The 27,564-nt window shown below is 47.9% G+C and overlaps 1 protein-coding gene across 4 annotated transcripts in view; it reads right to left on the minus strand.

The window, feature by feature from the left end:
- Positions 1–3,205: 3,205 nt before the first annotated feature.
- Positions 3,206–27,564, minus strand: part of FRMD5 (FERM domain containing 5) — a 356,045-nt gene continuing 331,686 nt past the window's right edge. The window contains exons 8-16 of one of the 4 annotated variants that reach the window (XM_055130153.1): positions 20,554–20,642; positions 18,491–18,554; positions 17,702–17,793; positions 14,893–14,967; positions 14,305–14,373; positions 13,215–13,321; positions 6,146–6,489; positions 5,258–5,309; positions 3,206–5,167 (exon numbers count right to left, since the gene is read on the minus strand). In XM_055130153.1, the coding sequence (XP_054986128.1) occupies positions 5,145–5,167; positions 5,258–5,309; positions 6,146–6,489; positions 13,215–13,321; positions 14,305–14,373; positions 14,893–14,967; positions 17,702–17,793; positions 18,491–18,554; positions 20,554–20,642 (915 nt within the window). In that variant the 3' untranslated portion in view covers positions 3,206–5,144. Of the gene's footprint in view, positions 6,490–13,214; positions 13,322–14,304; positions 14,374–14,892; positions 14,968–17,701; positions 17,794–18,490; positions 18,555–20,553; positions 20,643–27,564 lie in introns of all 4 variants that reach the window. The other 3 variants (XR_008629126.1, XM_055130154.1, XM_004609621.2) reach the window with 3 other exon arrangements.

Here is a 27,564-nt window from a genome sequence, read left to right on the forward strand (position 1 = left end):
TGAATATAATTTTCTTAAAGAATAGTTTTCCCCTAAACAATTTAGAATAAATTGTTTAAAATCTAAGTGTTTTGAGGCTTAGATTATTAATAGGTCATAGGTTTTTATAAAGGAGTAGAAGTTCTCTTTTTTTTTTTTTGGTACCAAATTTGGTAAGTGAGATAAGATGAAACTAAATGAGGTTGAGTTTTATGCAAGCTGTTCTGGAAACAGTAAATGAAGCCTTTAAACTTTCTCTCTTCAGTGCCATTTAATTTCATGAGTTCTAGAGAGGCTAGTTCTATGGGGATTATTCCTTTTCTTCAGATGCTGAAATCTACACACATAATCAGCAATAAATGTTAACGAATTCTTAATCTATCTTTTGTGGTTGCTTTTTGTATTGTTTTGGAAATTGCTATTTAAATCCAGTTCCACTTAATAAAAGTCTGTTTTCTTGAAGTAACGCAGGGAAGATGATGGGAACAGGAGTGAGGATTTGTTCCTTGGTGATAAGGTTCATAATGACATGATTATTTAAATCTAGAAAGCACATAAAGGAAAACTGTCTTCCATAAGACATTCTTAAACTGTAATTTGTTGTGAAAGGTTCTCCTCCCTGACTCCCATAAAATCATATGGATTGTTTAATTATGCAGGCATTATGACTGATTTTTCCCTTTGAGATAAATCTTTTTTGTGAATTGGCATCTGCATCTCTTAAGTACCTATGCTCTAGGTTCCATTTTTTTTTTCTTGAGGTCACTTTTTTGTAACTGAGAAGAAGGTGGTGATTCCCATCTTGGGTGAGCAAACTTGGTGAAACTGTGCCTGGCCTCATATGATAAGGAAATGGTAGAATATGTGTAGCTTATGTCCAGTTTCAGTATTCTGGCCCTTGAGTTTCTTTTCAGAGGGTACATTTTTCAGAGGCTGTTCTACAGGAAAGCAGGAAGCTTTAGGGCTTTGGATACAAAGATTTAAATCTTTTCAGCCAGTATACAGAATGGAGCAGACACACATTTTTCTTGTCTGTCAAACTTGGAGAGGTACATTTTTTCCTTTTTAGTATGGTATAGATGAATGATATGAATTTCAGTTCTAACAAAGCATAGATCATATTTTGGTTAATTTGACCATAAATGTTTGGGTTTTCACAGGAAAGGTAGATTTTTTTTTGATGAAGATAATATTTAGCACAATTACTCAAGAGTAATAAAATCTTTTAGACCACAAGAGGTTCGAGAGGAATTTTTCCCTGTTTATTATTGTGAATACTAGGGTTGGGGGGGGACACACAAATGGTTGTGGTGTTGAGCAGGGAATGGATTAAACCATCCCTGGGACTGTAAGAGGAAATGTCTAGAAGTATCTTTTAGGTACAGTGGGTAGAGCATGTGCCTTGCATGTGGTTGATTCACATTTGATCCCCAGCACCCATATCGTCCCCTGAGTCTTCCAGGCGTGTCCAAAAAAAAAAGTATCTTGTCTGTTCTATAGCCAACAGTTGGAGGGTCCCCAGGGTTTGGTATGGTTGAGGAGCTCTAAGCAAAGGAGGTGGGTGCTGGAGTCCTTAGTAGGTATTGGAAGAGCAGCTTCTGTCACTGTCTCCCATATAGAGTAATTTTGTTGTTGTTGATTTACTACTTATTGGAAATTCTCAAATTAATTTTTTGATCTATTTAAACAATAATCTATGTGCATATTAGGCCCTCTTTGCATATTTTTGATTACAAGTTCATCATGAAATTCATTCTGTGTGATTTTGTGCAGATAAATAAATCTTCCAGCCCTGAGGGGTATCTTTCCTTTTCCTATGTATTTCTAGATATGGACAACTCAGTTTTTATGATTTCAGTTTTGGGGCCACATGTGGAGGTGCTTGGGAGATCATACCTGGGGCTCCCATGCAGCGAATGTGCTATTTCTCCTGGCCTAGTTCTTAGGCTTTTTAATTCTCAAATCACTTTTAAGCAAAGACTTGCTAAAATAAAATGAAATGTCACCGGGGACAGAATACTTACTGTGTATTGCTTCAAAAGTGTATTAGAGTCCCTGAGTTGAGTGATGGAACCTGGTAATGTGCTTTCAGAAGATGATCTGGCAGCAGAAGGAAGGGGTGAAAGACATAAAGACTTGGAAAGAGGTAGATTAGATAAGTCAGTACAGTAGAAAACCATTATCAGTTTGGTATTCACAATAATGGATAATTAGATGCCATAATGTGGGAGAATTGGGTTTTGTAAGTTGTAAATAGGAGGCTTGCTATTGGTGATGGTCTCTACTCCTTTAACTGGAAGTGTTTTCTGTTCTTTGCTTTAATTTTGGGCTATAAGTAGTGATAGTCAGGGAATTATCATATGTAGCGCTGGAGTTGGTCATGTGCAAGGCTTAACTCTGTACTGTCTGGTCCTCTGTTCTTCCTCTTGAGCAGTGATATTAATGAGAAGTGGAACCATCTAGATTCTTTTTGATTCTTCTTTGAGCTCTTACACTACCTTAGGAAAAACACTTCTTGGCTTTTCCTATTAAAAATTAAGGTCCAATTCATCTCTAAATTGTTCCCCACTTATAGCTCTAAGTTCTTAATAATGTTTATTCTGTTGGGAGGGAAAAGGTATGCATGTAAACTGATTATTTTGAAGGAATCTAGTTGTAAACAATTTTCATCTATGTAAGTCCCACTGGGTCTTAACACCTATGTGTTAACTTTGAGGAGGAAAAAGTGAGACAGGCTGTAAGTTCAAAAGAAAGAGCCCACTCTTCTCTGATATTTAAATATTTATTTGTTTAAAAATAATTTTCATGGCACCAATGATTTTATGCTAACTACATACTGCATATGTAGAAAAAAGTACATTGTTTTGAAGGAAAAATGTAACGTAGAATTTTTGGCACACGGAAGGGTAACAACTATATATTTTTAAACCAAACTAAGAAAATTCACATTTGCAGGTATTTTACCCTCTACTGCTTAAAGATGCAGTATACTATTCATTAGTAAGAGTTATTTCATATGATAGATGAAGCTATGGAGACCATTGTTTTTCCTACAATGAGATCAAACTAACTTTGAGAGAAAAATGGGTGACAGTAGTGGAACACAGTAAAATCAGGGTAAAAACTTTTTAACAATTCTCAGTGATGGGGTGGGGTGGGGTGGGTACCAAAGAAGACTAGTCAACAACAAAGAAGGTTTGCTAATCAAACACTAGTTGAAAACAAATAGAAGGAAACTTCTGTTTTTATTTTTTGGAATAAGCCCTGGGAAAAAAAAACAAACCCAAGTTTCTATTCAGAGAGCAAAATCCAGCTGTCAGAGTGGGATGGACCGCTGTACTGTTAGGACTCTAGACACAAATAACACGCCAAGAAATGGAACACTGCAACTTTCTTTAATGTGAATATGAAAGGTCAGAGTTGAGACAATTACTCACTGCATAGAGACACCATATTCTACAGACTGAGGTAGGAACACTACACTAAAAGATAATCTGCTACGTTGCATAAGACAGTCGATATTCAGGTTAAAGCCAACTCCGTTTCCAGACAGCCTGTTCATCTTGGAGTCTATTTTTCACTTCAGTCTTCTGCTAAATGAAAGCCCTTCCTGTGTTGATGACAATGGCAGTGACTAATTGATTCAAAGTGATCCTTGATCTTTCTGGAACCTTAGTTTGTCTTATCACCTCGTAAATAGTTGTTTGCAGTTCTGTTCATATTGTTGCTGTCATGGACATGGTGAGGTAGGCCCTCTTTCATTCTTAGAGTCTTCCCACATTTTTGTATTCCAGTACTTGACTTGCTCATCTTGGCCTCAAACATCTCTTTGCTGGTTGAACACCCTTTAAATAAGCAACTCCTGTGCTTCCACTGAATATTATGAATTGAACTGGAACTGACCCTCTTTCTGCTATCAAACTGGTATGGAATAGTTTCATTTGCTAGAGCAAGTTGACATTTATGACCTGTGGGTCAAATTATGCTCATCGTCTATATAAAGTTCTGTTGGAATGTAGCCATGCTTCAATGTATGTATTGCCTATGGCCGTTTTTGTGCTATGATAGCAGAGCTGAGTAGTTGCCAGAGTATGGACAACAAAAGCAAAATTTAAAATGTTTATGATTTGGCACCTTACAGAAGTTTGCCAACCCCTGGTCCAGATGAAACAGCATTTACAAGTATGGAACACTTTCATTCACTTCCCCCAAAATAACTCTTTCTTCCACAGCTGCTATAGTCTAAAGATAGTTTTGGTCCTGCCATCTCAGGGGACAAGCTATTTCTGAGTAACCTATTCTGTTTTGTCCAGCATCATAAGGGGTCAGAATCTACTCTACTGTTGTGTGGGCCCAAGGAACGTGTTCAACATCTTTCTTTCCTTTTTTTTTTTTTTTTTTTTTTGCTTTTTGGGTCACACCCAGCGATGCACAGGGGTTACTCCTGGCTCTGCACTCAGGAATTACCCCTGGCAGTGCTCAGGGGACCATATGGGATGCTGGGAATTGAACCCGGGTCGGCCGTGTGCAAGACAAACGCCCTACCCGTTGTGCTATTGCTCCAGCCCCTTCAACATTGTTCTTACATAAGGCCCTAGAAATCTCTCCCTGAGATGCAAACAAGGTCTTGTGCGAATGATTAGTTGTAAGAGTCGCAGACTTTGGGTCCCACACTCACCCATTGCATGCTCGCTCACCTTGCTTCCTCAGCAAGAGTGGCCGGGGCTTTGCTACAGCTTCTCTGGGTGCAGAGGACCACTAGGGGGCAGTAGTTCTACATCTAAGTGTTGGTCTCTGCCACATTCATTTTCTTTTGCAGATATGTCTTAAAAATTCTAAGAGATTCTTTTCCAGATCCCTTCCAAGGCTGTTTGTTGATCTTAGAATTCTATTTTCTGAAGTTTTCACTCTCGGGAGCATTTTCTTTCTGGCATCGTTTAGTTCATCAGGCTCTGGTTTCTTAATCCATAAAGGTAAAAACAAAATCGCTAAGAAAATAATATCTTGTTGTTAAAATAGAAATTGCGTATTCTCTCTTTTCGAGGAGAAAGTGTATAAAATAAGCGCTGCTCTCTGAATCTGAATCTTAACAGTCTGTCAGGCATCGTAGCTCTGGCTAACATGGAGAGGTCGGACTCTGACACCACCGACTCCGGCTAACGTCTCTAGAGCACTGAGTCTTGAGGTTCTTCAGGAGAAAAATCACAGAGGTCTTAAGTTCATTATGCAAAACTCATTCCGACGCCCACTAGGATCTAGTCTAAGGGGACGGACTTACCCCACCCCTGCTGCTGCTGCTGCGGTAGTGGTGGTCCCTTCAGATGCCCACTCTGCTCAGATTCGGGGGGGAAAAAGGGAAAAGAAAATCCAACTCAGACCATCATAAGAAGCATTTCTCATTTAATCAATTCTACATGGCGGTTACTTTATTAAAAGCTCTGTCTGGCGAGAAAACCGAGACAGTTCCCATTGTCCAGCCCCCTCGCCTGCCACTGCCCGGTAGGAAAGCTGCGGAGAACAGAAACGCAGCGCCCTTGGCTCCAGCTAGTGTCCCACTGCTTGGTGACACTACTGTGATCATCAGTAATAGTAAAATAAATAATTTTCATTTGATACTTTTAAAATAATACACATCTATGAAAAAAATCAAAATTCAAAACCAAAAATTATCCGGCAAATTGGGAGGATGAGAGTCGCCGAGCCTTTCTCGAGAGGACCTCTGAAGGGAATGAGTTTTCCCAGTTTGTGTGGATGGGGCAAGAGCCCCTCCCTTTCTTCTTCTGGGAAACGACCCTCCTAGGCTGTGGACTTTGAGTCATGAGAGGAGGACTTGGTGCATGTGCCGATGGTTCCGCGATGGGTCCCATTGCTGGGATGGGGTAGCCGGGCTCCGGGGTCCGCCTGGCTAGTTATTGGGAGGAGTCATGCCTTCTCAGGTGTCAATGAGCAGGCTCACCACTGAGCGGATTTTGCAGGCAAACCATCGCCTGAGGGGACAAAAGTATTGATAGTGGAATTGTTCAAACTCAGGGGTCTGGCGGATATCGCGGAAAAAGGCAATGTCAAGGTCAGACTCAGTAAGGATGATCAGGAGGAGGAGCAAAACAAAGAGGAGTCCCATGGTCACAAGGAGCAAACGGAGGACACTTAAAACAAACTTATTCACCTGTTCCTCCTCGGGCCTGCCGTGCCCCTGACACAGGGCCCTCAGCTCTCCTCCCAGGGCCTCCATCTCTGAAGCAGTGGGAGTGCTGGCCTCTGACTCCTTCTCCTCCTCGATGCTGCAGGTGGCCCCATTGATCTGCCGGGAGAGCAGCATCAGCTCCAGGCTGTGTTCGGCCACGGGCGTGGGCAGCACGCTGTCGGCAGGGCTGTAGGCCTCGTCCGCAATCACGGCGACTCTCTCATTGCTGTCTGCCCGGCTGCTTCTCACGTGAGGCAGGAAGGTGTCCCCATGGGAGGAGGATCGGACGGGGGTGGAATGGGCACTGTCCCGGAGGGACTCTAGGCCTGGAAGGGCAAAAGGGACATGAGTCAGCTTTCCGTGCTGTCTGGCGGGGATGTGCCAGTGATGGTTGTTGGATTTGTCTTGCCAGGGCCTTCCCAGTAATGGCGCCTGGTGCACGCACTCCAGCCCTTTGAGCTACCTCTCAGCCCAACACCCATTATCCTGTTCGGCTGCTTCAGTCTTAAGAGGAAGCCCTTAAGCCCTCTGTATTTGGATGTATCGAGACTAGGACAAGAGAATAAAATATCAAATAAGCTTAACTGCAGGGACAAAAGATCTATCCATTAAGAACTATGACAGATTGATGAAAGAAACTGAAGACAAAAATATAGGGAGACAGGCTGTGCTCATTGATTTAAAGACTCAATACTGCTAAAATTTCCATAGTCACCAAAGCCATTTAAAGATTTGATGTGCTCCCCGTTAAAATTCCAAAAGCATTTTTTATAGAAATGGAACAACCAATTGTAATATTTGTATGGAACCACAGAAGACCCTCAAGAGCCAAAGCAATCTTAAGAAGAAAAAGTTGGCAGCACTGTGCTTTCTGTTTTTAAACTGTATAACAATGTAGTAATCAAAATGTGGTACCAGCATAAAACAGACAGGCATCCAAGAAACTGAATAAAAAGCCCAGAAATAAACCAATCCATATATGGTTGATTAAATTTTGGCAGAGGTGCCAAGAATATACAAGAGGGAAAAGAATCTCTTCCACAACTGGTGCTGGGAGGGGCTAGAGAGATAATACAGTGGGTTGGGTGCTTGCCTTGCATGTGACTAACCTAGGTTTGATCCCTGGCACTACCTATGGTCCCCAGAGCACTGCCAGGAGTAGTTCCTGAGTGCAGAACTAGGAGTAACCCCTAAGTAATGAGAAGCGTGACACCAAAACAAATGGTGCTGGGAAAACTGGGTAACCTTGTGCAAAAACAATGAAGCTGCAGGGGCTTGGCAGGTAGCTCAAAGATCGAGCTCAAGTTTCGTGTGCAGATGGCCTTGGCTTTAATCCCTGTCACTACATGGTATGGTCTTTGAGTAGCCACTGCAGGGTGTGGTTCAAACATAAATGAAACCAATAAATAAATAAAGGAAACCATACTCAAAAATCAACTCAATGGATTAGAGACTTGAATGCAAAGAACCGAAATAATAAAATTCCTAGAATCGGTAAACTACTTGACACAAAGTGTTTTTGCGCCACACCAGGTGGTGCTCAGATCCTGGTGATGCTCAGGAGACCTGATGTGGTGCCAGGACTGAACCGGGACCAGTTGCATACAAGATAAGGGCCTTAGCCCCTGTATTCTCTTCTGACCAGGCAAAATGGAGTGTTTTTTTTTTTTTTTCTAAATCTGACTGCATACACAACATAAGCTAAAATAAGTAAGTGGAGAACCATGGAGATAACCCAAAGGCCTGGGAGCATGCCTGGGGGACCCAGGGTTTAAGTCCCCAGCACAACACAGTTCTTAGCACAGTATAGGATAGTTCCTGGTTTGGAAGTGTATCAGACTAAACACTGGGGGTGGAGAGAAAAAACACTTGTCTTGCATGAGGCTGGCCTAGGCTTGATCCCCTATCCTCACCAGGAGTAAGCCCTGAGCTATGCTGGATATCTATCAAAAATAAACAGACCAAAAAAAAATCCTTCTGCATAGCAAAAGAACAAAATTTAAAGGCATTCCACTATATGAGGCTGGAGAGATAATTTAGTAGATAAGGCATTTGCTTTGCACACAGTCATAATGGTCCTTAAAACACAGCAGGAGTGATCCCCTGGTATAGAGCCAGGAGTAAGCACTGCTAATTGTGGTAAAAAGAAAAAAGGGCAAATCTCTACGGAGAAAATATTTGCAAATCATATCTGGTAAGGGATTAATATCCAAGATGAAGGAAGCAGGTTTGTGAATCACAGCAAACACCCTTAACAATCTGATTTTTAAAATGGGCGAGTGGAGCAATAGGAGTTAAGATTCAGGTCTTGCATGCAGCTGTTTATTATTTTTTTTGTCACACCTGGTGGTTTTCAGGGATTGCTTCTGGAGGAGTTTGGGGGCCCCATTGGGGTGCCAGGAATAGAATACTCGTTGTCCATGTGCAGGGCAAGCACCATACCTGCCGTACTGTTGTTTCAGTCCCATGACTGAGCCCTGGCACCACATGGTCCTCAGAGCATCACTCGTATAGCCCTGCACCTCTGGGATTACCCTGGTGGTCAGCAGCATTGCATCCTCAGGCCCTTGCATTGAACCCTTGCCCTAGTTGGCTGATAATAGTGAGAAAACCCCAGGCCCATAAACACAGCTGAAAGGCCATCAACAACAAAAAAAGTGGGCAGAGAATCTGAATAGATCTTTTTCTAAAGACATACAGATGACCTCAGGAACATGAAAGCTATTTAACATCATTACTTACTAGGAAAATGCAGATAAAAATTACTATCAATCATTATATCATACTCTTTAGAATGGAAATTACCAAAAGAAAAGAAAGCAAGTGCTGGCAAGGTTGTGGAGAAAGGGAAGGAAGAAAACAGTATGAAAATTCCTGCAACAATTTAAAAAATGAACCATCGAGCAATTCCACTTCCAGATGTTTATGCAAAGAAAACAAAGCTATCTGCACCCTCAACTCCCCAGCAACATTATTAGTAGCCAAGATAGGAAACCAAGTGAAATGTCCACACACATTCTCTCTCTCATTATTTAGCCAAAAGAAGGAAGGAAATCTTGCCATCTGTAACAATCTAGACCAGCCTCCTTTATGATATTATGCTAAATACCATGTGATCTCACTTTGACATGAAATCTAAAACAAAACATGGAACAAGTTGTTTACAGAAACAAACAGATCACTGGTTGCCAGAGTCAGGGTGAAGGACAGGGGACATGGATGAAGGGCTCAAAGTTCCAGTTATCAAACAAGCTCTGGGCACGTTGGTGTTTAGCAGACAACTTGTGTGGATAAAGCACTAGCATGGATACTATCATAAGTTTCACTAAAAAAATTTTATAACTTTGGACTCAATGTGAACTACAGTTGCTATGATCTTTTTACAATACAAACAGCTTTTGAATCATGTTGAACCCCCGCAACAAATGTTATATGTCAACTATAGCTAACAATAAAGAAACAAAGAAAAATGGGACAAAAGCAGCAGAAGCGAGGGCAGCCTTAGTTAAGGATTCTGTGTTGCTTGCCTTTGATGCCCAGGGCGTGGCTTTAGTCCCAGTTTGAAAGACCCTTTCAGACTGGGCCACAGTTGTGTTCTGCTGGACTCTGCTTCCCTAAGTGATACTTCTGGCCCTGAGTGTCCCGATAACAGCCCAGCCTGCCACTCATGGCCTTGAGCTCATGAGCTCATCCTGCGTTTATGCAGCTGCTGCCAGTGTCTCCAGCCTCCTGGTTCTCACTGTCCTGACCTTGTGGGACGTGAGAACCCGCCAGTGTGTTCTTTGGTGGAGAGGCGCCGTGGGTCCAGCCAGCTCTCTATCTTTGACACTCGGGAGTGCAAAGCTGCCTCTGAGATGATCTTATTGGGTTAGAAGGAAGGAATCTCTTATATTTGTTACAAAAAAGGGTCTCTGGCTCCTAAAACGATCCTCAGCTGGAATGTTTTTCTCTTTCTGGGGCTAGGGCTCTGGCAGGGAAAAGTAAGAGTTGGTTATGGTCTCAAAGAAACAAGTGCTACCCCAGGCCAGAAAACATTGGGTGGGTGAGTGGGGTCTGCATCACGGTGCTGCCCAGGATGTGGCTTCTTATTTCAGGTTCAGGGCCTGTGTTTTCTCTTTCAACATGGAGTTGGATTGGCTTTCCCTGCCCCTATGACCTCTGACAGAAAAGCCCCTTCCCACTGTGGCTCTGAAAGGTACCCTGATTGCCCTCAGCTCAGGATCAACACCTAAGTGTCAAGTTCTCTTTTGCAAGATGCTGGTGACCTTTCAGTCACATGCTCCACTCCTTGGCACTCGTGTGTGCCATTTGCATCCAGGTAGCCACCTGCCACAGCCTGTCTCTGCCATTCACTGCCAGATCTCCAGAGAAATGAACTCTGGATGGTAGGTTAATGAGCCGGGGCTGATGGCTGCAGTCCCCTGCCCTGTGATCGCTTCATCATTCGTGTAGTTGTTATAATTCCTTGTGGGTGAACATTGCATTTTGTTTGTCCCTATGCTCAAATCTTACATTTGTATACCTCACTCACACAATACTGTTCTTAGCACTTTATCTTCCAGAGTTAGTGCAGGAATTATGGAACTTGGCCTCAAGTCCTGTGGCTTGGCTGATTCTGGCAAAGTCAAGGATAGAATCCAAGTTTGGTTCTACTTCCTGATGCTGTGGATCATGTGCTTTGATTCCCGGCAGTGCAACAAGAGACGATTAAGTCCGCCTCAGATTTAGGTTCCTGATGCCCATGAAACCTAAGACATACTATGAAATTAGGAGCCCGGCCCTGTGTCAGAGTCCTTGATGTTCCTTTGACTATGATGATTCCCCCCAGTGCTCCCCCTGATTGCTCCATTTGCATGTGCAGCTGGAGTGTGACTGGAAAGTGGCCCATATTCCAGTAAGACTGAGCCCTCTCACCCTTGTCACAGCAAGCTGCAGGGTGGCGCTGTTCCCAGGTCGGTCCCCCTTCTCTGGAATCCCTGCCCCTCACAGGGAAACCTCTTACAGGCCTGGGTTTCCCAAGGATGGCCACTGTAGCTGCTGGAAACCACTTCCCTGCAAGCGTGGCTCAGCCTATAATGAAGCTCTGGGCTCTCTGGGGCAGGAAAGGCCACAATATGACACTAGAGAAAACAAAGCAGAATGTCCCCATCAGCCACATCACAGGGAGTGGCTGGTGTACTCAGCTGACCCCACCGTGGTTATGCACATTTTAGTAGGGAGCCTGGCAAAATTAGTAAGTTACTCTCTTGGTCTGTTGACAAAAGACATTGTGAGGTCATTATCCCATGTCAGTTTAGAAACTACCCCTCACTTCACCCTCACACCAGAGCTGCTGGGGCGGGTTGGGGCGTAGCAGCAAACAGCAGGGTTTTTCGTTTTTACCTTGGAGGTGCTCCAGCTGATCATCTTGGCCCGAGGTGGCAGGGAGTGGGCTGGGGAGCACAGTGGTCAGGATCCTACACTGGAGCCTGGGCCCCAGCTTCAGGATGCGCACGCTTAAGGGCCGAATGCAGTGGTTGGTTAACCGGAGCTGCACAGGGACTCTGGTGTGAATCTTAATCACACTCTTCCCCATGGTGGCCGAGTGCTCCTCCGGTGGAAACCTGATCTCTTCGTGGAAAACAGCTGGGCAGGGTCTTCCAGAAGGGAAGGATGGAAACCCAGCTGCTGCCTGAGGGTTCTGCTTCGCTCACAGAGGCAGCCCCTTCTGTGAGCGGCTCGCCCCGGAGAGGGCTGGTGGCTCTGCAAGCCCCGAGCAGATCAGGCCTGGGAAGCAGGGCTGAGAGGCTGATGTTATCAAGGCTGGGTTGTGTCTGGAGCACTTCAAGCCATAAAAAGTAACACTTCTGCAGCCAGTAGCCATTGCTGGGATGCCTGTGTAAGGGCCTGGATCTCAGAGCATGAGGGACAGGGAGGGCAGGGAACAAGCCCAGATGGAGGTCAGAACTGCCCCCGATAATCCAGGACATGAAGCTGCAAAGACATGGGCTTGTGGCTCTGCAGTGTGGGGGTGGCAGTGGCCATGACCTCCCTCCTGTCCCGGAAGGAGGAAGGTGCATGCATGCTGGAATACCCTCTCTGTCAGCTGAGAGCAGCCAGCTGAGCCAGCCAAGGCCCAGCCATAGTTTCCAAGGGCCCCGAGTTGTTGACACTGTATGGTTTCATCTAAGCTGGTATGTTAATGTTTTTGTAATTTCCCCCCATTATTTTGCGGGATAGCAAAACTTCCCCCAGAAAGGTCAGAGGCTCCTTGTGACCCTAAAAGTTGCACCATGTGGCGCACCAGCCTGTCAAATGCCCATACTGTGCTTGGAGTTTGGAGACTTGCACCCTTGCGAGGTCCTGTGACAACTCCCCATACTGCTGCCTGTTTGGGTGGACGTGAGGCTCAGCCGTCTTTGTAGGGGCTTTATAGACAGCACCTCACTTTAGGTATTGGGGCCATACCCATTGTGCTCAGGGGACTGTGAGGTGCCTGGGACTGAACCTGGGACTCTTATCATGTGCTCCCCTCTGCCCCTTAAGCCACTCCCTGGCTTAAGACTTCCTTTTGAGAAGCCGAACCTGGAAAATAATCCTCCCCATTTTTTTTTTTAATTTTTGGTGGCAGAGGACCCTCCTGAGAGGTGGTCAGAGGGTTATTAGTTATTCTTGGCCAACCAGCACAGGTGGCAGCAGCTGGTACAGCCCTTCAGTCCAAGAGTTTCCATTTCTTGTTTAACTACACCTGCCACCCTGATCCTTTAAACTGTGAGAAACGATCTGAATGGGAAAACAGTTTCAGAAGTGCATGGAACGTGGCAGATCCCATGTACTCCATCTCTCCAACACACTCTGGTCTATGACTTCCTCTTGGTCTGTATCTCTCAGGGCTTCGGGGCTAGGGGTCCTTCTTAACCTGACATCCAGCTGCTGTGCCTGTCCACCATCCGAGAAACCTGCCACTGTGTCTCATGCAAATTAGCTTCTCACCAAGGTTCTGAGGCCCGTTGGGGCAGTGCCCACAGCGGAGCCTGGAAGCACTGGCGGCCCTCCCAGTGCTCCTGCTCACCTTCCATGATGGAGATGTGAACTGCTCTTCTCCGGGTCCTGGGAACGCTGCTCAGCCGGGGGCCATGGGTTATGGACGGGCAGCTGCGGCTGGGGACCATCCCTGCTCTGGGGTTTGAGAGGAAAACTGTTGTCAGCACGCAGAGGCATGTAAAGTTGGACCTTAAAGTTGAGAAGTGGCCAAGGGAATTGCCTGGCTGGTTTATTTAATTAAAAATAAAGATCTCTACCTAGCTTTTGTCTTTAGATCCTGGAGCCTAGTCAACAGAAAGCTTAAATTCTTCTACCCCCCTTTTTATTTTTTGGTGGGGTGGGGTGGGGTGGGGATAAGGGTGGGCCACACCCAGCAGTGCTCAAGGAAACATGTGGTGCTAGGGATTGAACCCCAGTTGGCTGTGTGCAGGGCAGTTTCCTGCTCCCTGTACTTTTGCTCTGACCCATCCCTGAAGTTTTCTTCAGTGTGATAGTGGCACGCCTGGTCTGGGAGGGTAGGATTGTTTGAGGATGAGCAGTTCTCTGGAAAATATGCCCAGAGACCAATGTTGGCAGTATCCTCTGGCTCCTTGCAGGCTGCTGGTGGCAGCGAGCTCTGAGGGGTGGTTAGCCACATCCCCGTTCCCGCTGTCAGGCTGCTTGATAGCTCCATTAAAAGACCCAAAATCTTCTCAGCATCTAGGAGATGGGCTCCTGCAAATGTCTCCTTGACAGTTCCACGTAAAACCATGGACCTCAAGATTTGTAGATCCAGTACAAGTACAAGGCTGTGGGCTTCCTGTGAATCCAGTGAGATATTGCTACATGGGCACTGTCTATGCCCCAACTCAGCACTTGGGAGGACAGAGAACAACTAACCAGAGGTGGCATCTGGTCTTCTGACATTGTTCATGTCAGTCCTTCCTCTTCATTCTCCACTAAGATTTGGGGGTACCAGGATTAAAGTCTTTCCCCAAAGATTTCCTCGCCATTTCCCTTTCTCCCTCCCTGTTTGGGAATCATTATTGCAAGAATCCGTGTGATTCTCAAATTGCTGACCCCTGAGATCCTGGGATCTGAGCTGAAACAGGTTTTGGGAAAAGCCCCTGGCAGCCTACCTGTGTATTTCTGGAGGCTCCCGTTTGATCTTGGCACTTGACTCCATTACTTCCTTTGCAACCCGGCCACTAGAAATAGTATGAGAAACAAGTAGCAAGAAATGAGACTGTCCCAGGACTGGCTCTATCCCAAGCTCTGAGCTACTTTGGCTGAAATAGGAAATGGGCTTCCCAATGTTTTAGTCACTGAGAGAGGCTTGTTTGCAGGGCCAAAGAGTTCTAAGATGTGACACATGAGCTTAGCTCAGAGTTCACTATCTCTGGGGTCTTTGGGATCTTCCATTCTCATTTCGGAATGATTCCTCGCTGTCCAGCATGTTCCAGAAATGTTACAAGGAAAAGGTCTTTAGACATAAAAAGAATGGTATTTAGTTTGCTGCTGTTCATAAGAGCAGCAGCAGAAACACATTTGAAGCTGTGCATATGGACAGCTACAGGGAGGAAGGAGAAGTAGCCCTAGGATTAGGAGGTGGGAGAGTTGGAACCTCGAGCTTTTCTGGAGGTTCCCAGTATCTGTTCTGGGGGATTCACATTCCAGAGATGGGTCGAAGGATGGGCTCATGATGGTTACTTACTGGCACTACTTACCTGTATCGGAATCGGCTCCCTTTAAAGAATAAGTTGCTGCTGGACACTGTGCGGACTTGGCTTGACTTCTCCAGCCTGCAGTGAGGTAAGGCCTCGTGTCACACAGGCAAGGGCAGTGCAGTCACAGCCTCAGGGACAGGCATATTGAACCCCATGTCAGGAGAGTGAGGACTTCCCAGAGTGCTTTTAGGGCTCAGCAGGGGGACTGAAAATAAGTGTCAGGGCCGATGATCTGAGGCGACAGAAAGCACCCATCTGATCTCAGCACTTAACACCCATGTGCTGGGCGATCCTGGATCTGTTCTTTCCCTCCAATCTGCAGCCTTATCAGATGGTGAAATCTCGGCCTCAGGACTCCCTTCCGGCCTGAGTTCCCTGATACTGTTCAGTAAATGGTGGATGACCAGCAGGGGCTGACTGTCGATTCAAAACTGAGAGCATTGGCAATGAGGAAACTGGTTTAACTTTATAAAACTGCGTCATCATTTGCTTGAGCTTGGAGCCATCCGCCCTTCCTTCCAAGGGACTTTGGTCTTTGAACCTCATGCCCTAGTGCAGACCACTGAGGAGGTGCGTCGGGAAACCTCCCCAAGACGGACGCCTCCCAGCCCTCGGCCCTCTCCCACGTGAACAAGGAAATGTGCTCAGAGCTGGCAGAAGGGTTTCCCCCTGAGCCCCGCTCAGACCACAACATGCCTGAGGTCCTGGCAGTACCACACCAGCCAGGACTGCCGGGCAATCTAGGGAGCTGGCTCACTTGCACACACAGCCCAGTCTCAGGACTTCTTGCCTGAGCACGGTCGCTATTCTGACCCAGATCCCTTCAAGGCATGAGGCCAAAGCCAGGCTGGGGACCAGCACGTGAGATGCGCTGAGGGAGGCCCATGTGGCAGCTGCCAGAGACGTGGCACAACTGGGATATGACCCACTTAATGAGAACATTAAAGAGTCCATGGAAAAGAGTGAGATCAGCCTCTGCTCCTGGGGAGGGTGTTGGCAGATCTAGCAGTGTGCGGGATTTTTTTTTTTAAACTCCCAACCCTCCCAACCTGGCTGTGGGATTAAGTTGTTGCTGGCCCTGGGCACTTTCTAAACCACTGAGCCTCTTTTCGGGTCTTTTCCCCGGGATCCCTCACGGGAGAGCTGTCAGTTCCCTTCAGCGCCTGCAGCCCCAGGATTGAAACTCCCGGGCTTGTGCTTGGGGGCAAGAATTCTCAGCCACTGAGCTATTTTCTGGGTCCCCGTGGGAATGGATTAATGGGAAGACTCAGAAACCGAATTTAGTTACAGGTTCTAAAGCCACGTTCTCTTCCCCAGACACAGAAAACAAAAGACTCTAGAAATGGTATTGGACTATTTCCATGAACGCCCTGGGACTGCATACGCAAGGGAGGTTTGATCACGTGGAAGTCTCTTCCCCGTGTCCTCCTGTGAGAAGCCCTACCTGGGGGAGAACTGGGGCTCTTGGTAGCAAGCCTGCACACAGCATGAAACAAGCAGGGGGCTCGCCTGGTAAAGGAGGGGGCCTGCTCTGCTGAGAGTAAGCTTCAGCTGGGAGAAGGCTGCCAGCTCCCCATCCTGCTGGACCCTCCTGGTTACTGTTGAGGGGGGACATGGGCCTGGTGGGGCAAGATCTACCTTATACACCACCCAGATAATGTCTTGGTTCTGATAGAACTTATTAAAGCATTAATCACTGCATTCTATTTTTAAAAAAATGGAGCAGGATTTCAGTGGAACACACTTTACCTGGCACTACCCCAGTTTCTCAATAGGCTTTTGACCCCTAATGCCTTAAAAAAAATTTTTTTTGTAATGATACCACCATGAGATACAGTTACAAAGTTGTCCATGATTGGGTTTAGTCATAAAATGTTCCCACACCATCCCTTCACCAGTGTACATTTCCTACCACTAATGCCCCCAATTTCTCTCCTTCCACCGCCACCCCGCCTCTATGGCAGACACTTTTCTTCTTCTCACTCTTTCGACTCTTAATACTTTTACTAACCACCCCCCGATGGAACTTCCCAAGCAGTGCTCAGGAGTCATTCTTGGCAATATTTGGCCAGCAGGTCTGGGGATCCGTGCTGAGGGCCTCAGGATGCTGTTCTGTGGGTACCTGCAATGCCAGGGACTTCCCAGGTCACCCCGGGGTACTGCAGCCAGCAGTGCTCAGGAGGCCATGTGCTGGGGACTGAACTGGGGTTGGGCTGGCCTTCTGACCATTTTTTTTTTTTTAAACCCAGAAAACAGCACAAGGAGGCTGATGCTTTACAAATTCTGCTAAGCAAGGTTCTTTCCCTTGGCCCAAAGCTAGCTTCTCGGTAAGACCAGCTCACCCACCCCAGGCCCCTGGATACTTGGTCTGTCACTGGCAACAAGTGAGCCATCAGCAAGGCTGGCATCAGTCCCACCTCAGGAGCGGGGCCAGGTCTCCTAGACTGTGGGAGCTGCTGGGAGGGAGGGGGGGCGGTGGGGGCACCGCTCCTTCAGGCAGCTGCTGTCTTCCCACCCTCAGGGGCCGGAAGTCTCAAATCAGGGTGGGCTCAAGCCTCATTCTGAAAAGATGAAGAACAGTTTTGCTACAGCGGCAGCCAAAGGACTTGCAAGGCAAACTGTGGGTAGTTGCTAACACCTGACCTCAGCCCTGTTCCAGGAGCTAGCCTAGAAGTTGTGGGGGGGAACCCCTTTTGCCCCCCCCACCAGGTTCATGAAAGCCCTGCCTGCTCATTGCCTGTCTCCTCAGAGCCTGCTGCCATCCCTCTGTGGCTCTGTGAAGCCATCCCTGCTGCGTGCAGCCACTCACTTGTAGAAGGCCTGGTTCTCTATCCCACATTTCCAGAGGTGCTTGCAGGCTTCTGGAGTTGGAGCAAAATATGTGAGAATAATTTTCTTTTCCTACAAAAAAAAATTGCAGAGAGAGAGAGAGAGAGCGCTGAGGGTGGGTGGATCAGTGAAAGGTGAGGTGGCTGGGTGACACTGCCCTTGGAGTTGCCTGGGGGCTCCCCACAGGCTCCCCTGACACCCAGGGGAGTGGCAGCGGCTAGTGGAAGAGGAACTGTCACTCAGGCTCTGCTGCACAAACCTGCCATAAGGGCCCTTCTGAAGAAGGCTGAGCTCTCATGGGGACTCAGCGAAATTGCACTTATTTTATCTTAGGATTTTTCTTTGGAAGCAAAATCTGCAGCCGTAGCAGCAACAAAACCCTCCTGGATGGCGCCAGAGACAAAGTACAGTGGGTAGGGGGGGCTTGCCTTGTAGTAGGCTGATAGGGTTCGATCCCCGGCATCCCATATAGTTCCCTGAGCACTGGCAGGAGTAATTGCTGAGTGCAGAGCCAGGGGTGACCCCTGAGCATTCTTGGGTGCAGCCTCCAAGCAAAATATAAACAAACCCTCTTCAACTTCCCTGAGGAAGTCCCTTACTTGGACCCTGCCACCCCCTACCCCCTACCTCCAAGGTCAGGCCATTGCAAATGACTTCCCTTATAGGCAGCTGAGCTTAGCCTGTCCCTCTGGCATGGCCCTGGCCATCAGGAACCATCCCTTGCCCAGCTCCCCCCTCCCCACCTAAAGAGAAGGAAGCCAGAACGCACCTCTTTCTGACTTACATATAGGTGGAAAGTCTTCCCTTCGAACTTCAGCTTGGTCACTTCATTCCTAGAAGCAGAGAGAAAGCTGCTGTCACCCACCTGGGGGCCGCGGGCTTAGAGCCTGGCTGGAGTGGCTCCAGGCTCAGCCGCGGTTTTAGCCAAAATTAGAATGGAAACAAGACAGCAGCACAGTGGCCTCAGAGAACAGGTGTTGAAACAATTCAATCTGCAGCTTTCTGGTCAATCACGCTCTAATAACTGGGTGATAGAAGGATTTTGGGCTCATCAACAGTGGCCAAAAAAAGAAAAAAAAAAAAGGAAACGTGCTCGGAAAGTGAGTCTAGGAAGACAGCCCGGGGTCATTTCAGGATTTAGCTCCCACACGGGCCACTGGAAGGATGTGATTGGGAAGGGCCAGCTGTTGAGGAGGCCAAGCTCAAGATATAGCAAGTCATGAAAAACAATGCCACCAGGTTCGGAGGGAACAGGCTTTCAAAGCCTCAGGATAGAAAATGCAATGTTAATGCAGACAACTGTAAAGATCCTAGGGAGGAGTGTGTGTGTGAGGGGGGCAGGAGCGAGGGAAGGAGGGTGGAGAGAGAGGGGGAGGGGGAAAGTTCTCTTTTCTCCAGCTGTGGAAGCTCAGGAAACTTGTTGTTTAGTTTGGGTTTTTTTTTGGGGGGCAGGGGCTTGGGGGCCACACATGGCTGTGTTCTGGGCTTAGTCCTGGCTCTGCAATCTGGGAGCTCCCCTCCCCCCGCTCCTGCCAGGGTGCTCAAGTGACATCTCATGGTGGGGAACAGCGCCTGGAACCTACTTGTCTTTTTTTCTGTATTTGGTTGGCCAGGAGACCCCAGGCCCTCAGCATGTTCGCCCAGACCGTGCTGTGAGCAGGCCTACTGGGGAAGGCCCCGCACACAGTGTGGCGTGCTCCTGCACAGCAGTAAGAGGCTGCTTGGGGGAGGGGTCCTGGCTGGGCCTGTCTGGGGAGCAACTTCCCTGGCATTCTGACTGGTGGGCAGACTGCTGTTCGTCAGACCAGTAAATGTGGGAAAGGCAGCTCGGCAGAGGATGGGGTTGGTGGGCACCCCACAACATCTTCAGCAGAGAGCTGGCCAGGAAGGAGCCCAGAGAGTCCCCAGAATCTCTACTAGCTGGAGGTGCTGATAGAGGGACCAGGACAGAGCAAGGTTCCCGGCTGAGCTCTGCTGGCCTGGGCCTGGAGCAGGAGTGGGCCGGCTTAGGCTTGTCCGTGAGACCCCAGAATTGACAGGGACTCAGGACTTTGGAGACTGCAGCATATTCTGATGGTGCTGGATGACTGCATGGATCAGAAGAAAGGGTCTGCGGGCTGGAGTGATAGCACAGCGGGTAGGGCGTTTGCCTTGCACGCGGCCGACCCGGGTTCGATTCCCAGCATCCCATATGGTCCCCTGAGCACCGCCAGGGGTAATTCCTGAGTGCAGAGCCAGGAGTGACCCTTGTGCATCGCCAGGTGTGACCCAAAAAGCAAAAAAAAAAAAAAAAAAAAAAAAAAAAAAAAAAAGAAGAAAGGGTCTGCAGCAAAGCCAGATGTCCAGGCACACGCCAGTGCCTGGCACAATCCAGTCTGGGCCGCACTGGTGCCCAGAGCCATGCAGCAGGACAGACGGACTCAACAGATGGGCAGTGAGGACACGGTTCCAAGTGGGGCAGTATTGTCTGGGTTTCTGTAGGCAGAGCCCACAGTGGGGCTCACCCTGCAGAAGGTGTTTAGGCCAGCAGGGCAATGCGGGGTGCAGAGCTGGGCCATCCGCAGAGACAGGCTGTCAGGGGAACTCTTGCTTCCTGAACGTGGGTTCCAGCTCCTGGTGCCTCGTCCTGTCCAGCGACCAAGTCGGTGGGATCTCAGGAACACCCTTTTCTGAGGGTCCCCAGGGGAGACCACTACTTTACTCAGTCACGTCATCGACTCAAGGCCTGCCGAGGGCCCAGAAGCATGACTCCCCGAAACAGATGAAGGTAGTGGAAAACACAGCCCTCCCCCCGGGAGGCAGCCCGACTGATTTGCAGATGAAAATGCTCACCATTTAATGAAGTGGACTCTCTTGTTTCCTTGCAGAACAACAAAGCCAAAGGGAGTGAAGGCCAGAAAGGCAGCATTTCCCGAGACATCCTGCAACGCAGAAAGACTCCTCATCAGGGTCACGTAGGCAGGAAGATTTAAGGGTGAGAGACAGTTATTCATCAGTGTTGCAGGGGTAGTGCTTGCTCACAGAGCAAGAGCGAATGGAATCACAAGCCTCTGGGAGGAGTTCGACTTTGCCCCATGTCTGGCTGCAGATGAGACAGTTATCTTCCCTGAGCCTCTGCTCTTCTGCAGATGCTGTAGATCACAATAATTCTCAATCTTAGGAGACTCTTAGGACTACTCAAAGAGATCAGCAAACTCTCATACTTTGCTGGTGGGGTCCTAAAATGGTGCGGTCACTTTGGAAAACAGTTTGGATGCCCTCTCAATTGTTAAATATGACATCACTATGGGCCCCACAGTCTAAAAAACTGAAAACAAGTCCACACGGAAACATAAACATGAATGTTTACAGCAGGATTATTCATAATAGACTAAAGTGGAAACAATCCAGATGTTCAACAGTTGACAAGTAAGATGTCAAAATGTGGTATGTCCATACCACGGAATATTATTAATAAAAAGGAATAAAGTGACTGTGACATGTTAAAACATGGATGAACCTTAAAAACATGCTAACAGGTAAGATGTTTGCCTTGCATGTAACTGACATGAGCACAGTAGGTTTGGCCCTAAACCAAACCAAACCAAACCAAACAAAACAAAACTCCATCATGCCAGGCAGAGATGTGGCTTAAAGAGTCGGAGACTATACTTTTCACGTTAGAGACAAGGGTTCAATACTTGATCAGTACTATATGGACCCCTAGAGCCTCACTGGGAGTATCCCCTGGGCATTGCTGGTTATGGCCCTCAAACTGAAAAAATAAAACCCCCCAATGATGTCAGGTTAAAGCAGTCAGTTATAAAAGATCACAGGTTTTATGATTCTGGGGCAGGAAAGATAATATAAATGGTAATTGCCTTGTATATAACTGCCCTGGATTTGATCCCCAGCACCTTGTATGGTCCCCTGAGCCCTACCAGAAGTGATTCTTGAGTGCAGAGCCAGGAATTAGCTCTGAGCACCAGAGTGTGGCCTGAAAATAGCAACAAACAAAAATACACATGTTCTGTGATTCCTTTTTTTTTCCTTTGGGGGGGGAGAGGAAGCAAATTTTAGGCCATGCCTGGTGGTGCTCAGGTGACCATAAGTGGTGGTGGGGCTCAAACCCAGGTCAGTCACGTGCAAGGCAAGTGCCCTTCTGCTGCACTATCTCTTCAGCCCCCTATGATTCCACTTAAACAAAATGTTCTGAACAGGCTCATTCAGAGACCAAAATCATGGGCTTCCAGAGGCTGGTAGGGAAGGGGAAATTGGAAGTGACTGCTAGGAGGCACAGGGTTTCTTTTTTGGAGGACTGGCTTTTCTGCCCCAGGAGGGTTAGAGCTGGGTCAGAATCTGCCCTTTAAGGGTGTGAAAGCATTCAGGTGACCAGGGAACCAGGCAAGGATGCTGGTCAAAAGTACCTGCAGACCTTTTTGAACTACAGATCAGAGGGTGCTGAGTCAGGGGGAGCAGTCAGGCACCGTCAGTGGGCCATGGCTGTCAGGCTCTCCTGGTCTCTCCAACCTTTAGCTTGTGCCTCCCTGTCCCTGATTTTCAGTCAGATCAGCCCTTGGGCAGGGAGTTCTACTGTGGGGCCTTACAACTGCCAGTGAGACCTACAGGTATCTGTAACCCAGCTTTGGTCCTGGGGACACATGCTCTGGGGATGCAGACATTTCCATGGATTTGATTAGTGTCCTTCCAGCTCCCCCACCCCTCCCCACACACATATAGACACACCTTCTATTACCCAGACACTTGACTTGCAAGCACCTGCTAATCCAGCCCCTAGGCACAGCAAAAGACTAAAAAGAACCGGAATGGAGATACTGTGAAGACACAGAACTGGGTTTCCTCCTGGCTGCTCTCACTGCAGGCTGGTAACACCCTCCAGGGGGCTGGCTTCAGAGGAAAAGGACCCGGGAGAAGGCTAAGTGTAGCTCAGGTCACACTGAAGCATCCCCAGAGTGCCTAGAAACTAGATTCAGAAAGATACCTCGAGGGTGCAGACCTCCTCCCACTTTTTTTTTTGCCTTGTGGGCCACACCCAGCGATGCTCAGGGGTTACTCCTGGTTCTGTACTGAGGAATTACTCCTGGCAGTGCTTGGGGGACCATATGGGATGCCAGGGATCAAATCCCGGTCGGCTGCTTGCAAGGCAAATGCCCTACCGGCTGTACTATTGCTCTGGCCCCAGACCTCCACTTTTTTTTTTTGATTTTTTTAATTTTATTGAATCACCATGAGATAGTTACAAGCTTTCATGTTTGGGTTACAATCATACAATGATCAAACACCCATCCCTCCACCAGTGCACATTCCCCACCAACAATATCCCCAGTATACCCCCCCTTTCCCACTCTCCCCCTGCCTCCATGGCAGACAATATTCCCCATACTCTCTCTCTACTTTTGGGTATTATGCCTTGCAACACATACACTGAAAGGTCATCATGTTTGGTCCATTATCTATTTTTGGCACACATTTATTCAGAATTTGGCTATTGGAAATAGGGCTACAGTGAACATAAGAGCACAAATGTCTTTTCTAAATAGATATTTTGGGTCGTTAGCAGAGATCAAGAAGACAGACCTCCACTTTTTACTGACACAAAACAGGCCTGCAGGAAGGGGATCAGGAATGTCAAAATTGGGGGAGGGGGTCAGAAGTATCAGCACACAGAACAGGAAGCACAAATGGGATCAAAAGCAAGCAGGGTGGGGGCGGTGGAGAAGGGAGTCCCCCTGTGTCCTCTGGAACAACAGAAGAACAATAGAAGATGGACTCCAAGGATGGGGACTCAGGTCTGCAGAAGACTGGAGGACATTAGAAAGCAGTAGGAGTGGGGGGTGGGTAAGGTGGGGGCACTGGATCCATACCGTCAGCTGAAATGAAATACAGGTACAGATGAGCCCCGGGCTGGAGCTGCTAGCTGGGGACTGGTGGTCAGGCCACTTGGGCCCACCCAGGATCTGGCCCTGCCTCTCAGTCCCCTCATTTCTCAGTGTCAGTATCTGTGCAGGTGCCACCGGTCCCTGAAGACATGGGCAGGCAGCTGCTGACTGATACCCCTTCAGGAATATGCCCTGTCTCCTTTCCCTATCCTTCTCATGGGGAGCAGCCCTTGGGGGTATGTGTGCAGAAGGACAAGTTACATGACAGAAATAAGGACCCCGGCACAAGGAGAGAAGCAAAATGTACAGTCAGGACCTGTTCCTCAGATTTCCTGCCTTTTTTCTTCCCTGTACTGTCTCATCCCCTTGAAATCAGAAAACCACCAGGGTCAGCTGGGGGGGATGGAAGCGGGTATGGGGGGGTGTCTGAGAGCACCCCAGGGCCCACACCAGCCTTCTCGTCACCAGAAAACAGCCCCAGGAATCTCGCTTGTATCAGCAATTGTGAGGTGAATGATCTTTAAAGATCACTATAGTTTCAAGTAACAAATGTACACAATTTAATAATTGATGTCCTTAACTAACCAAATAGAATATTTTCAATTCCTCATTCTGTGGACGGAGTTTCAGTTGTGGTTAGAGCCCAGTTCTGCTCCATAGTTCTCTGAGTGACTTAACTTCTCCAAACCCCTATGGCACACCTCAACGAACCCCACATCCAGTTACGCTAAGGTGATGGCCGGGGTGTCCTGGAGCCACTGCTGCCCCGCACAGCCCACAGCCCTTTGGAGGGGTATGGATTTTTTGTTTTGGTTTTTAGTTCACATCTGGCATTGGTCAGGGCTTACTTTTGGCTCTGTGCCCAGGGATCACTTCTGGCAGGACCCAGAGGGGTGCTGGGGATCGAACCTGGGTTGGCCGAGTACAAGGCCCTACCCACTGTACTATCTTTCTAGACCTTCTGCATGTTATTTTCCATGAAAGGGAACAAGAGGATGGGAAAAGAAATAATTTGCTCAAGCAATAGAGCACATTCCTAGATGTTCCAGGGCCTGAGTTTGATCCCTAGCACACCTGAGCCCTGGAACACTACCAGAGGCTCCTGAGCACTATTGGGACTAAGTATAATGTTCAGGCCCATACTTCTGGGCTGAGTATCCACCAGGAGTGGCCCTCAGGCACCCCCACAGCTCTATTGGGCCCTGTTAAATGAGAATAAGAATATCTTTTCTGCAGGGCTGTGGTAAAGATGAGCTGTGATGGGGTGGGGAGTTCAGGTCATCATAAGCGGCACCTTCTTCATGACTCCTGAGAAATACATGGGGGGCGCTGCTCCAAACTGCATCTGGGACTAACAGTTCCAAACTGCAGTGGGAGGGCCAGAAGGCCACAGTCGGGCCTGTGAGAGACCATGTGGCAGCTCCCAGCCTTGGAGCACCCCGCAAGGAACACAGTGATGGCTCCTGAGGGTGGAGAGGACAGATGTGACCCTGGCTTGGCCTGGGCTTCTCTGCCTTCCTGCTGCTGCCATGGCAGACTCAGTCTGCCAGGGAGGGGCAGGCTCGCAGGCCAGCCTGTGCCAATTCAGAGCCTGGGCACTACTGTCTGCCCTCTGCATGTCCCACCCCACGCTGGCAGGTTCTCCGCCGTCTGATCTCCTGGCCAGACGAGGAGATTCTGGGTAGAAAGCAGCCACCGTGTGGCCAGGGAGAAGAGCAGCTTCTCAATCAGCAGCACAGGGCCCGGCTGAAGTGCTGTTCTGCTCGCATTTAATTATCAAAACGATTCCTCTTCTTCTGTCCTCCCTCGGGCTGCGTGGCCCAGATTCCCTGGGCCCAGTAATTGCCTCTCTGTTAATAGAAATCATCAGTATTTATTACGCTGAGTGCTCCAGCTTTTCTCAGCTCTCCTTGTAGCAACATTAAGGCGACTGCTTTGGTAGCATATCACCAAAGTGACTCTACTTAATGACAAGAGTAAAGGCTCCCGAACTGTTTCTCTCCCCTCAGGAGGGTGAGGGGGGACCGAGCTACAGCCAATGAGCTGAGGCCTTGGGCCGGCTCTGCAGCAGACCCCGACACAACTACTGTGTGGTAAGCAAGAAGGGCAAAATCCAGGAAGTGAGGCTGGAAGTCTGGTGAGATGACCTTGTCTACCTCTTCTGTGGGGGAAAACATGGGGCTTCTATTCTATACAGATCCAGATCCAGTCCCTAGAAATCCTGATTCAGTTTATGCAGATCCAGACCTAGTCCATACAGATCCTTGATCCAGTCCATACAGATCTCATCCCTACAGATTCAGATCTACTCTATATAGATCCAGTCCACACAGCTCTAGTCCATACAGATTCATACCTAGTCCATGCAGATCCTGATCTGGTTCATACAGATAGATCCATTCCATACTGATCTGTTTCAAAGAGATCCAGTCCATACAGATCCAGATTCAGTCTATCCAGATTCAGTCCATACAGATATGTTCCATACAAATCCATCCCATAAAATATACAGACTCAGATCTAGACCATATAGATCATGATCCAGTCCATGCAGAGCTATTCCATATGGATCTAGACTACAGATCATTTCTATGTGGATCTTATTCCACACGGATCTAGTCCATAGGGATCTAGTCCATATGGTTCTATTCCATACAGATTTAGTCCACAGAGATCTAGTCAATTGGGAAGGGACTTGAATACACATTCTTTCTCCCCCACTTCTTATAAATAGTGGTCCTCCTGAAACTATCTTTGTCTTTAGAGCAGGGATTAGAGGGCGCTGTTGGGGCTGCCCCTCCTCCTAGGAAGATGATGCTGTGAGTTGGAAGCAACATGGATGTGGCGTTCGCCTTGCCCAGCATCTGGTGTGCAGGCTGCTTCCTTCCTGTGACCTTGTCAGCCTCTCAGTCAGATGCTGAAGCAGCTCATCAAGGATAGGCTGAGCTCGCAGCCCGAGGGTGCCTGTGGATTTGTGCTAGACACCAGGCTGGTGTCTCAGAGTGGTTTCCAGAACACCCTGGGCCACATGGTTACTACCTCTGCTGCACCCAGCTCTACTCAGCAGCCACACCTGTGCTATAATCCACCTATGTCCATTTCTGTGCACTGTCAGGGTCATGCTACCCAGGGATTTGCTCCAAAGACGGAGACATCGTGTGTGACCTCTGGGGAAAGGTGCAGAGTGACTGGGTACCTTCTGAAGATCATACTGGTTTTCAGGCAGCTAACTATGAACTGGCTTTCTCTTTTAAAATATTTGTTTTGCTTTTTGGCACCAAAGATTGAAGTTAGGACCTTGTATATATGAGACATACGCTCTATCCCTGAGCTCTGGACTGGGCCAGAGGCAGCTGTGTCTTTTAGGGTTAAGAAGTGACTCGTTGGGGCTGGAGCGATAGCACAGCGGGTAGGGCATTTGCCTTGCATGCGACCGACCCAGGTTCGATCCCTGGCATCTCATATGGTCCTCCAAGCACCGCCAGTAGTAATTCCTGAGTGCAAAGTCAGGAGTAACCTCTGAGCATCGCTGGGTGTGACCCAAAAAGAAAAAAAAAAAAGAAGTGGACTCATTGCTGTGTCTTTTAGGTTCTGAAATGATTCGTTAGGCCTGGGCGCAGTAAGACCCAGAGAAGTCGCTGTAGGCCCCAGATGGCAGGAGCTCAGCTGAGTCCAGAGCTCTCTCTCCAGGCCAGACAGAGCAGCATCTCAGTGCTTTGTGGAGGATAACATTTAGGAAGCTTGGCTGATCCATTTGCCAATATCCATACACAAAATTTGGGTGTAAATAGGCATGAATGTATGCTCTGATGTGTTGGCACCAGAAAAAAAAAGTTATAGGGTAGAAGGCTGTGCTGGTAGGGAGTAAACTGAAATGGAGGGTGAACGGGGCTTCTGAGCATCCTCAAGATTCCTATTTGAAGTTTTAGCATTAATTCCCCAGCAGAAGCAAGTCCACAGGGGC

The sequence above is a fragment of the Sorex araneus genome, chromosome 3, assembly GCF_027595985.1.
Source record: "Sorex araneus isolate mSorAra2 chromosome 3, mSorAra2.pri, whole genome shotgun sequence".
NCBI lineage: Eukaryota > Metazoa > Chordata > Mammalia > Eulipotyphla > Soricidae > Sorex > Sorex araneus.